Source organism: Cydia splendana, chromosome 7, assembly GCF_910591565.1.
Source record: "Cydia splendana chromosome 7, ilCydSple1.2, whole genome shotgun sequence".
NCBI classification, from domain to species: Eukaryota; Metazoa; Arthropoda; class Insecta; order Lepidoptera; family Tortricidae; genus Cydia; species Cydia splendana.
In genome coordinates this window covers 7698737-7711314 of record NC_085966.1, presented here as the reverse complement: position 1 = coordinate 7711314, position 12578 = coordinate 7698737, and the positions used below count along the sequence as shown (strand labels likewise).

The 12578-nt window shown below is 38.8% G+C and overlaps 2 protein-coding genes across 2 annotated transcripts in view; one reads left to right on the top strand and one right to left on the bottom strand.

The window, feature by feature from the left end:
* LOC134792074 (serine protease nudel) overlaps positions 1–12578 on the top strand; it is a 388506-nt gene that overhangs the window by 283739 nt on the left and 92189 nt on the right. The window lies entirely within an intron of this gene.
* LOC134792061 (corticotropin-releasing factor-binding protein) overlaps positions 1–12578 on the bottom strand; it is a 44292-nt gene that overhangs the window by 19261 nt on the left and 12453 nt on the right. The window contains exons 2-5 of the mRNA XM_063763185.1: positions 9109–9214; positions 8316–8476; positions 3598–3793; positions 1176–1354 (exon numbers count right to left, since the gene is read on the bottom strand). Of these exons, the coding sequence (XP_063619255.1) occupies positions 1176–1354; positions 3598–3793; positions 8316–8476; positions 9109–9214 (642 nt within the window). The remainder of the gene's footprint in view (positions 1–1175; positions 1355–3597; positions 3794–8315; positions 8477–9108; positions 9215–12578) is intronic.

The window sequence follows — 12578 nt, the reverse complement described above, 5'->3', positions numbered from 1 at the left end:
ATATATATACAGTGGTATTACTAAACGAAATTAATAACTAGCTTAAATCTAAAATAGGCCCTTGAGGCATTGTACCAAGGATGCTGGCGGCATTTCCTCGCTGTATCGCAATGCTGATACGTTGTGCGAGGTAGCCGCCAGCTCTTCGGTCACCAGTTACGTCAACCAGACGCTTCGCGATTTCTGCGAACAACTTATGCGCGCTGGGACCCCATGGACCTAGAGTTTCAACTCCATATGGTACAAAATGGTACTCTCTACCGAGGCTCTTATATTTGTTACGTTTTATAATTTCGGCGCTTTCCGCCGCTCCGCCCGCTTTTACAGTAGTCCGTTGGAGGTAGGACGGTGCCAGTGTGTCTACGCAGGTAACATCCCACACTAACATCCGTCTCAAGCTCCAAGGAACTAAAGACACCCCATCGGGCCTCTTGCCATCATCTCTGATAATGCCAGTCGGCTCAAGAAGAGCAGGCACATTGATGGTGGCAAGAGACCGACGGACTATGTCATTAAGCGACGCATGTCTCGAAAAGTAACTATTTATGTTAAGTAATCTGAGTAGGTAAATATATTTTTTTTATTTTTGTTTATGTCATAGCAATTAAAAGTGCTTTAGAAGGTGGATCTGAGTAATTTTTTTTATGTCAGCAATTAAAATTGTCACCTAATTATGTTGAAATATGCTTAAAAAACAGCATAAGCCATAAATGTCCCCTGTTCTAATTTTGTATGAAAACTAAAAGTATTTAAAACATTTTTAAAGCCTTTTTCATAAATCAATTAATGTTTCTCTGTGGGACTGCGGACATCTCTTCACACCTTTATACATAGGTATAAACATAACATAATTAATAAACTACGTGCAAAATATGAGAAATGAGTATGTAAATAAATATCTAAATCTCATGTTTATCTCTTCAACTTTGAACACAGTAAAGTTTCTCCCTCAAGGGGATCATTTTACACACATCTCCCCTAAATGTTGTTAGATCCTGAGTTCCCAAGTATATTTATTCAGTTTACTTCGAAAACTTTAACTTTCGCGTGTATTATAAATAAACTATCTCAGATTTGCATTTAAGGATCCTCGGAGAAGGGACGGAATATAATTTCCTTTCCTAAGTTCACTTCAGTCAACGTAACGGAAATGAACGCATCGGAAATGGCATTACCTGACTGATGGTCCCGGTTTCTAAGTCAAGCAGGGAGTGGGTGTTGACCGCCTGCCCGACGTTGAGGTCCAGGATCCGCACCGAGGCCGGGGCTATGGTGATGAGTGAACAGTTGCCGGTGGCGCCGTGGTTGCGAAGCGTGAAGATCCCCTCGGATCCGAACATCATAACGTTGCAAGCTAAACAACATAAACATATTTTTTTATTTTTCATACTACGAAACTAGTACAGTCAACTGTTAAAATATGGGTGCACAAATCATCTCAAAAATATGTCCCATAGCTCATATGTCAGGGAATTAAGAACTATGGGACATATTTTTGAATAAGTTGGCTACACCCATATTTTTACAGTTGACTGTATCTTACCTACGTCAATTCTTGAGATTAGTTGTCAAGCGGACCCCAGGCTTCCATGAGCCGTGGCAAAAATGCCGGGATAACGCGAGGAAGAAGATGCTACGAAAGTGGCTCATTGTTTATCGATGAAACGGACTGAAAAAAACCGGACAAGTGCGAGTCGGACTCGCCCACCGAGGGTTCCGTACTTTTTTGTAGGTATTTGTTGTTATAGCGGCAACAGAAATACATAATCTGTGAAAATTTCAACTGTCTAGCTATCGCGGTTCATGAGATACAGCCTGGTGACAGACAAACGGAGAGACTGACGGATAGATAGACGGATAGACAGACGGATAGACAGATGGACAGACAGACGGACAGTGGAGTCTTAGTAATAGAGTCCCGGTTTTATCTTTTGGGTACGGAACCCTAATGATACGTTTCCAAGATTTTATTTTTACATTCGGAGGTTCTCATTTACTTAAATTATTAATTAATTTTTCCCCCAAGAAATACTAGAAGTGTAAACTTACAGGCGTATTCTATCATCATTTATGTAATTTCTTCAACCAAAAACGTTACTTTTGACACTGACAGAAACCATAATTATCTATTCCAGATCGAATTCATATCCTATAGTTAAAATTAGAATGCGAATGTTAGTCATGTGTTTTACCGTAAAAATCTATCTTTTCCTGACAATCTATAGATATACCTAACCTATATCCTAGATTATTCATTGAAATCTATTTAAAAATAAAGTTACAATATTTTGTTTAGGTACTTATGTAATGCGTTGTCTGGACTCATACCTAATAATAATTTAGGTTATTTAGTCTTAAATGAATATTACAGCCAAATTCTTACCTTATTAAACTGTAGGCTACAAATATTGTTTTTTTTTTCGTCTCGAAACTTCGTTTGCAAACGCTGTTACTAAATTAATACCGATTAAATTTCCGACATGGCTGCAGGCGATATTCAAAATAAAAATAGCCTTGTGTTTTTGAGCTTTCAAAAAGCGTACAATTCTTTTTCACACAATATTGGCCTGATATTTAATATACTCATCCAATAATCTGAAATAAATTAAGGAATGGAAATGCCAGTTCTTTTCGGAAATTTAAGAAACAATGGTGTCCAACTACGGACGGCATAACTTGATATATACTTAGGTATATAGGACCGGCCACGGTTCGCACAAATATCTGAACACACCTCTTTGAGCCTCCTACACCTAAAAGTGGTGACTGTATGTACGAAAAGTGCCTTATAATTAACTAATATTTACTGAATAACCAATTGGATAATGAAAAACGACCTGACAAAGCTGATGCGCTGAACATCATAGGAAAATATTATCCACAGAAAATAATTTAAAGCTACCTGCAGGAGAAATCACCAAACTTTATTCAGCCCTGAGAAAGTTCCTATATAAAACTAATAATGTAAATCTCCGATCCAATTTCCAAACACCGAACTGCACTATCCGCTCAATACGTTTACATTTTGGTAAACTCCTTTATTGCCTCTTTTCTTTATGTTCCTTTTAGGAAATATCCCTTTACAAAAGACAATAGTGCGTTATTGTAAAGTACCTACCTGTACTTATTTCAGATTCGACGAAAAAGTATCAGCTAAATAGCTCGTAGTTTAAAGTATATTAAAAATATTTGCCTTAAAATAGCTTGGAAAGTTATAATTAGGTAATCAACGATATTCTATTAGGCAAAAGCTTCCACAAATGAAATCCAAAACGATCACCTATGTATTCGTGCACATAATCTTGACCAGAAGCGGCATACAGATTTAAGAAAGTGTTATATTAAGATATTGATAAAATATTACTCTCATTGCATCTTGCTCGCGCTTGTAATGAGGTCCACGCTCGTACAGAGAGTAATATTATATTAATAAAATCATAAAATCAATATAAAAAGTGATTCCGCGGTAAATCGTCATTCTGCCTTTGTTAAGTGTTTTCTAACGGTGCGGCGCGTCCTGCAAGTAGTGACCGATGCCGTGATGCTTGCGATTTCTATCATTTATTTATTGAAAGAAGTTAAAAAATAATAACTTACGCCTCGGATTTTTTAGATGACGCACAGTGATAGCGAACCCCTTGCCCCTGGCCGGGACACGGTACTGGATCAGCGCCGCGTTCTGACGAGCCACCAGCTTGTGCGGTGGCCGGCGATCGCAGGTCTCGACCACCCGGTCATCGTCCCAGGCGTCTCCTGGCCACACCTGCCCGTTCAACTCCCAGCCGTCCACCCACTGCAAAGAAACATTTATAAGAATCGTCATTGAATAGTACGTATAGAGTTAGACCAAGAAAAACAGTGCAATGTTATTTTAAATGTCAAACTTCTATGAAATTATGACGCGTGCTATAAAATCATTGCAGACTTTTCTTGGTCTAACTCTATCGACTACGCACTTAACTTGAGGTAGTTAGTGCCGACTGCTTTTATGGAGTTGATTTTGCTGCTACAAAAAGTCTACTTGTGACAGTAAGTAAATCGTTTTTGGACTAGTAAGATGGAAAAATCAGGAGAAAGGTTTGTGATAACCCTTTGTACATGGTATGTTGAAAATGAAATGAAATGAAGAAATTGATATAAAAAAATACTTTATTATAATTATGTTATGACTGGGTTCGTTTATCTATTACAACTTAGTAATTATTAGGTTGTTTTACAACATATACCTACCTATGTTTTTTTACATTACCTACTGTGGGTAATAATTTTGAAATATTTTGAGAAAACCAGATTTATTTTAGTGTTATTTAAGATGTATTTAGTCATATTTTAGGTTTAGTATTTCATCATCATTAGCCACAGCATCTTTGCAGATGATAGTTGCAGTGACTAAAGAAGGTATTTTAAGTAGGTAGTCTACAGCCTACATCGACTGCGATGACTGTATAGACCAATGGCCGATCGGCATTTCTTGCCGCATCGATCACAGACGTGTCTTGACTGCTGGGGTGGTCCAGCAGTATTTATATTTAGTTTTAATCATAATGTTGCTTAATATATTAACATGAATAAAGCCAGTCTTCTATACATTAACATTATCATAATTATTAAAGGAAACATTAAATTAATCTCCGTTCTTCAAAAGTCAACAGACCGATTCGTGTTCTTCTTATTCCCTATAAGCGGTAGAATTTCAGTCGGAAACTATAGTTGAATATAGGTAATAATAATAATTTGATATGGATGTAGGGTTGGGTCCCGTGGTACTAAAGAGCTCCTCCTCATAGACATGACCATCTGCCAACAAATCCGGCGGAACAAGGGTGCCCTCTCGGCCGCTTGGATTGACTACAAGAAGGCCTATGATTCGGTGCCTCATTCATGGTTGGGGAGGGTCTTAGAGCTGTATAAAGTTGATGCAGCTTTGAGAGCCTTCCTAAGCGCGTGTATGAGACAGTGGACCACAGTCCTTCGTCAACCAGGAGGCCGGGATGACCGCCCTGGCCCGCAGGATTTTATAAGGATTGAGCGAGGAATCTTTCAGGGCGACAGTCTGAGTGCCCTGTAGTTCTGCCTAGCTTTGAATCCCCTCAGCACCCTGCTGAAGGATTTGGGACTAGGTTGTCGGCTTCGGAGAGAGGGTGAAGTCATTTCTCACCTTCTGTACATGGATGACCTCAAATTATTTGCACCAAATAGCCAAGACTTGTTGGAGCTACTGAAAACCACCGAAGTCTTCAGTAGTGCCATCCACATGGAGTTTGGTGTCGATAAATGTGCGGTTATGCATGTACAGCGGGGGAGGGTTGTAAATTCAACAAATTTACAACTTTCTGAGACAATGTCTTTCAGATCTATCTCTGAATCAGAAACCTATAAATACCTTGGTATGTCACAGTCGTTGGGTATTGAGGACGAGGGTATTAGACGGTCGGTGAAGGAGCGCTTTTTCAGTCGGCTCACAAAAGTCCTTAACAGTCTTTTGTCAGGAGGCAACAAAGTGCGCGCCTTCAACGCCTGGGTAATGCCCCTACTCACATACTCCTTTGGCATACTAAGGTGGACTCAGACCGAGCTGGACGCCCTGGATCGGAGGGTCCGATCACTGCTCACCGCACATCGCATGCTACACCCACGCTCGTCAGTTATGAGATTGTACATCCCACGGAAGTGTGGAGGCCGAGGCTTCCTAAACGCCAAGGATCTCCACAACCACGAGGTGTACAATCTCAGGAACTATTTCCTTAACAACGAATGTGGGATGCATCGTGATGTGGTGGCAGTAGATAGGAACCTCACGCCGCTTTCCTTGGCAAACGAGAACTGGCGCAAACCTGTGGTACTAAGTACTGCGGATCGCAAGGCGGCATGGGAGAGTAAGGTGCTACACGGGCGGTTCTACAAGGCCCTCACGGGACCCGATGTGGACCTGCTCGCGTCGGTGAACTGGTTACGATTCGGGGACCTCTTCGGAGAAACCGAGGGTTTTGCCTGTGCAATTGCGGACGAAGTGATGATGACGAACAACTATCGGAAATATATCCTGAAGGACGGTACGGTCGACATCTGTCGGGCATGCCGCCGTCCCGGAGAGTCACTCAGGCATATCATTTCCGGTTGCTCTCATCTTGCTAACGGCGAGTACTTGCACAGACATAATCTCGTAGCCAGGATTATTCACCAGCAACTTGCTCTTCTATATGACCTTGTGGACCGCGAAGTACCGTACTACAAGTACTTACCTGCGCCTGTTCTCGAGAATGGTCGTGCCACGCTCTATTGGGATCGATCTATCATCACTGACAGGACTATTGTAGCCAATAAGCCTGATATTGTGATAATAGATCGATCGCAACGTCGGGCCGTGCTCGTTGACATCACCATCCCCCATGATGAGAATCTCGTGAAGGCCGAGAAGGACAAGTCCAGTAAGTACCTAGACTTGGCTCACGAGATAACCGCCATGTGGGATGTTGATTCGACGATCATTGTCCCGATAGTCGTTTCAGTAAACGGTCTAATAGCGAAGAGTCTCGATCAACACCTTGAGAGACTCTCGCTAGGTGGTTGGATCAAGGGTCAGATGCAGAAGGCGGTGATCTTGGACACGGCGCGGATAGTCCGCCGGTTCCTCTCTCTGCAGCCCTGACCACCGGTAGCTTGGGCCTTGCCCCGCTGCTGGCGGCACCCTAGGTTAGGTTTTTTATAATGTGTTTATATTAATTTTTATTGTTTATTAAGTGTTTTTATATTTTACTTTTATATTCATATTATAAAAATACCTAACTTAAGACGAAAAATAAATAAAGAGAATAATTATGAAATGCCAGTAGACATTATCGTACTCTCAATTAAGAACGTATTTTATTGAAAATGACTTGTAGACTGCATATCAATATCCTGGATATCAAAAGCCAAGTTTGCATCGTAATCGAAACATCTTCGATTACTGCATACATAATTAATCTCATAAAACTCCGCCGTAAACAACCGCGAATCGACATCTTTTTTTTGTCATAATCATAATCGTTTATTGCAACCATGGTAAGTCACTTAGTAACTTGACTCGATAAAATGTTTATTCAAAAAACTAGTTCATGAGAATTACTGTTTGCTAAGTTTTATTTAGCGTATGCAATATTTGCGCCTACCTTGTTCATATCTCATGAGGCAATTCGCATACATTCAGGTATAATTATCATTTTAGGTCAGCGACAAACTGTCTGCTTTGCAAAGCAACGGTTGAAAAACAACAGTTAAGTAGAGTCTTCAATTTATAAAAGTAATTGAAGAATGCAATCTCGTTGAATGCAATGTCGTTAAAGGACCCGTATTCAATGCATAATCTATTAAGTTTCCGTATAAAACCTTTTACTCCATTCAATTTACTGGCGAATTCAAATCTCATCCAATCGTATCAAGTTCAATTGGATTTTTTCTTAAGTTTATTTCTAAATTTTATAAAGGTTAACTTTATCTTAAATAAGTTAAAGAGGAGAAAATTTAAGGGTTAAATCTACGTTGACAGCAAGATGATTGGTTTATGAATAGTTATTCGTCCGGCTAGGCTTATGCTGTCAGACTCAGTTTCAGCCGGATGTAATCCTACGTAACTCCGTGAATCCTGTGAGCGGGCAATCACAATGAATTTAGTTAACAAAACTACATGCAGATACCAACAAATACGATAGTTAATATATATATATCGGGTCTAGGCTACGTAGTTTTGTTTTGACTTATTAATCACGTTAATATTTCTAACCGTTTGTGAGATACAGCTTGTTAAACATTATTGCAAAACACTGCATGTTTCAACCCTAGCAAGATCCAAGCATCGAATAATGTAAAGTCAAGTTAATGACATGTGTCAATTTAAGATGTAAATAGCTTTGTAGTGGTAGTGTTGTCACTGATTTAAAATTTTGTTTTACTTTTTAATCATTATCATATACAAAACAAGATTCCTGGCCGTATGTACCTACCTAGTCTATGGGTCATTGACATTTCACTTTTCAGAAAAAGATCACTTCTGTTGAACAAACATCAAAAATTTGCGGCCCGTGTTCATAAATATCACGTTCCTCTCACTTGAATCTCAAGTACCTAGTGTACCTACTGATAAAATGTACCCGGCCTGAAAGAGTGCAATTCAAAAATAAGCATTTGATTCTTTTCACATTCCGATGTATTGTTAACGAGCTAAACATACCTACAGTAAAAAGTGTAGGTATGACCCCAGTATATATTTCAAGGATTTTCGTTATCTTTTATACATAATCTCAGTGATTCAATTTAATCGCTAGACAAGCACTTACTGCAACCAATCCTCCATTCTCGCAGGGCACATCCAGGTAGTTGAACGTAACCTGGATTCGTCGATCAGGGTCCGCTATCATGTAAATGCCGCACACGACTGGCTCGTCTGATGGCGACTTGAAAAATATTTCTCCCTCGTCGGATGTCATCAGAAAACAGTCTAAGGGAAAGACAATTAAAACTTATGAGGGAGGGAAAAGGATGACTCACGCTAGACCAGGCCGTGCCCGAGCCGGGCGTCCGACATGTCATTTTCTATGACGGCTGATCGTTGATCACGTGGTGCTTTCCATAGAAAACGAAGCTCCGGATGCTCCGGCCCGGCCATGCACGGCGGCCGGTCTATTATCCTAAATACTAGAATGTTGATCGTCCAATTATTAAGTGCAATTAAAAATATGGTCTAGAGATGGTCAACTATGATGATGTTTGTACCTACATAATTTAAAAATAATAGTTGCAATATTAATAAGGAGGAGGGAGTCATTTAGATTTCATGACGCTGAAGTAGATGGCTTCTCTCTCTAGCAGTTTTAGGGTCCCGGAACCATGCCCAACAAGTCCAACAACATAGGTACTAAAAGTTCGAAGCGGTAATCTAACGGCTCTGAACTATGTTCTCACTATGGAGGGCACTACTCCTGCACGAGAGGAATTCAATAAATTACCGAAACATATTAGTATCCAGTGGAGATAATTCTAAGATTAAAACTCGCATCTTTCGGATTGAACGTTGTTTGTCGCTTGACATCCGTCACCGTATTACCATTCCTTATAAATCTAAGACCTTACCTTCGTTAGGATCTATTACTCGGTGTGTAGGCCTTTCAACCCGCCTTCCCCTCAGATACCACGAAACGCCGCGCGTCGATATTCTTTGACGACCACGGCCCAACTCCTAGAAAGAAAACATCTCTTAAAAATGAAGTCGTAATAATTTTATGGGTCGTGAATTATATTCACATGTCGGTTGGAATATAGGAAATGACGATACAGTCATTTTGTATTCATAGTATCGTTTATTACCTAAACGAAGAGTCGAAGTTATCATTTAAGTATATAATCGAGATCGCAACGGAACTGCGTAGGTGGAAACCCTTCGAGAAGCGAGATCATGTAGCACTTTAGAGATTGTAATCAGCTCTGTAATTATCTTCTTAGCCGATTATCTACAAAATCTTGTTTGTCCTCCACAAATCATTTTTCATTTATTTTTACACAAACGCAATTTAAGCAAAGTCAATTGAGTACAGGTGACATAAAAATAGAACCCATGAAGGTATCTACTGTGTGTGTACTCTTTAGATTAAATATTTATGTAAATTGCATAACATAATTAGGTATCGATATCATTATTTCATTTATACGAGATGAATTGTATTGGATTTAGAACACATGTTATATCATAACATACACTTGCGAAGGCCATAATATGGATTCAAAATGAAAAATAATACGAAAACCAGACCACGATATGACTGCAATCTGTTTCACAAGCTGTTCGCAGTGTTGGAACGTCGCTGGCCCAATATAACAGGGTTCTATGTTTCACTTTTATCGAACTGAAATTTGAACATTGTCATAGTGACATTAAGTCGAATTTCAACTATCTTGAAAATGTAACATAGAACTTTGTAAAATTGAGCCAGAGAAGTGTCAAAGTCGCAACGGCCATCCTCTGTTTTCTTGTATTAGATTTGAAAACTTTTCTTACTATTCACCTAATGGCCAATATTTTAGACTAAGTAGATTTACTCGTACTAAGTATCTTCCTCGTCATAGCTAATAAAGTATGTAAAATCTCATTAGTTTTTGTAAATCTTAATCGTTATTTTATATGTAGGTACTACCTATATTATTCATGAATTGTTTCGATATTTGTTAGGTAAGTACTCTATTAAGCTACAATAGCTGAATAGATTTTAGCAAAATTGACAAAATACTAGTACAGATGCCTACTAATATTATAAATGCGGAAGTCACTCTGTCTGACTCTATGTCTGCCACCTCTTCACGCTTAAACCGCTGTACCGATTTAGATGAAATATGGTATGAAGATAGATTGAGGGTCGAGAGAGAGAGATCAATCATCATCATCACCCCACGCAGAAGTCGCGAGCTGAAGCTAGTAACTTACAAACTGGGGGATGGTTCAAGGGACTACTCTGCCGTCTCATGACTATCTGCTGTATCTCTAAAAACCCTGTTTGGAGAAAATCGACTTTGAAGTTTAGATTCGTTTTTGAGAGATATCTCAAGACCTTGTAAACAAATATAAAATATTTTAATGCAAACGAGTCAGAAAATACACGGTATATTAGGCCGACATGGTTTTTTACCGCATTATTATTATTATTGATTGATTTATAACGCTTACAACAGTTTGTCATGACGACTCTGTTTAGTACAGTCAGCAGCAGAATTTGCTAAGCGGGCCAGGTGTTCAAAATGATCTTGACGCGACTTTATTGTTAAGAGAATAAGAGCGTGTCAAGGTAATTTTGAACACCTCGCCCGCTTAGCAACTTTTGCTGCTGACTGTACAAAACTTGTCATGACAAACTGCTGTAACTATAGTTACCTCAAATTTCAAAAGTCCATACATATCAAAGTTTTCTGAATATCTACACTCAAATATCTAATGTTTTGTAAAGGTACTTAATTCTATGTCAGCCGTGGCCACGCGTGGGCAGTGCCTAGTGAATGAATAAGTACAACTGTTATGTACTGATTCATTAAAGGTTCTGTAAGGTCATTTAAATTTTGATGTGGGTATTCAATGTTAACTATTACCGGTACCGACTTAATTGATCATAAAAAATCTTGTTATCGAGATAATAACTTGAGTAGGTACGACAAATATTTGCTTGTTATTCAATTAGTAATCTTATCTCAAAAATGCTTCATTTAGTGTTTAATCTACATTGAGTGTTTGTGTGATAATTATTGACGTCTTTGAAAATATGCCAAATGGTACAATCAACGGCTTTTACACAAACAAAGTTATTTAGACACGGCCTATTATTTATGTCGAAAAGAAGTGTGGGCTCTGCGTTTAGTTCCAGTTCAGGGGCCGATTTTTGAAATTCGACCACTCGATTTCGTGTATTTTGTTCTTATAATACCTCCCACTACTAGGCATTCAAATTCGACTAATAGAATTGAAAACGAGTGGTCAATACCACTAGATACCCAATTTCAATCGCCCATTTTCATGTGAATAATCGAGCGATCGAAATTCAAAAATCGCCCCCCGGCTACACTTTATTTCTTTTATTTTCACGTTGACTCTCAAAGCCGTTTACTGTCAGGGCCTTTGCCAATATACAAAATGTATGTTTCCTTCAAAGCTTTTGTATAACGCGAACGCGGTTGCGTTTGTTTAATATTTGTACACATTTCATTTTCGCATGATCGAAGCTACGCTTGACATGATTTAATAAACATGCGTCATTGACTTAAAGGATGAATGTAAAAATAAATGTGTCCCGATAAAAGGATATGCTGATATTGCAGCTGTCAGGAATGGGTAGGTTGCTAAGTTATACTTACTTATTTGAAGTAACAATATTAAAGATCACATAAGGTGCAGGGAAATGATTTAGACTGCGGGATAATTTAAACTAATCTAATATCTTTCATGTTTTACATTATTAACTGGAGTGCATTTTATGTCCAGATAGCGAAAAATATATGTTGTGTCTGACTCTAGTTAATAATATAAAACGTGGAAGATATTTCGATCAGTTAAATTACCCCGCACAGGCCTATTCGGATTTCGAGATAATCACAAGATCTTGAGACGATTTAGAGATCAACTAGATCTACATTAGATATCGACTAGATGTGACTTGGATATCTAAGTCATAACTTGTCGAAATCGTTCAAGAGGACCTCCAGAATCGCGGAAACGTCAAATTTGACATATCTATCTTACAAATATCTTTAAATTATCCGTATCGTAACTTGTTGAAGTCTAGTAGAGATCTAATTCATTTTCCGAATCGAGCCGGCAGTCTAAATTGTCCCTCTGCACCTTAGCTTAATCAATATTGGTTAATCATTTTGAATGTCATTCCAATGTTAAATTTAAACTCATTAAATGCCTATAACGTCTTTTACTCCATTTTTATCATGCTCGAGCTCGACCGAATGCAATTTTAAGTGCTAAAACAAAACACCGTACATACACCTCCCCATGTGAAAGCCTGCCTCTCCACTGTTAAAGCCCCTTTTGTTGACTTCGCAAGTCCTGAAACTCT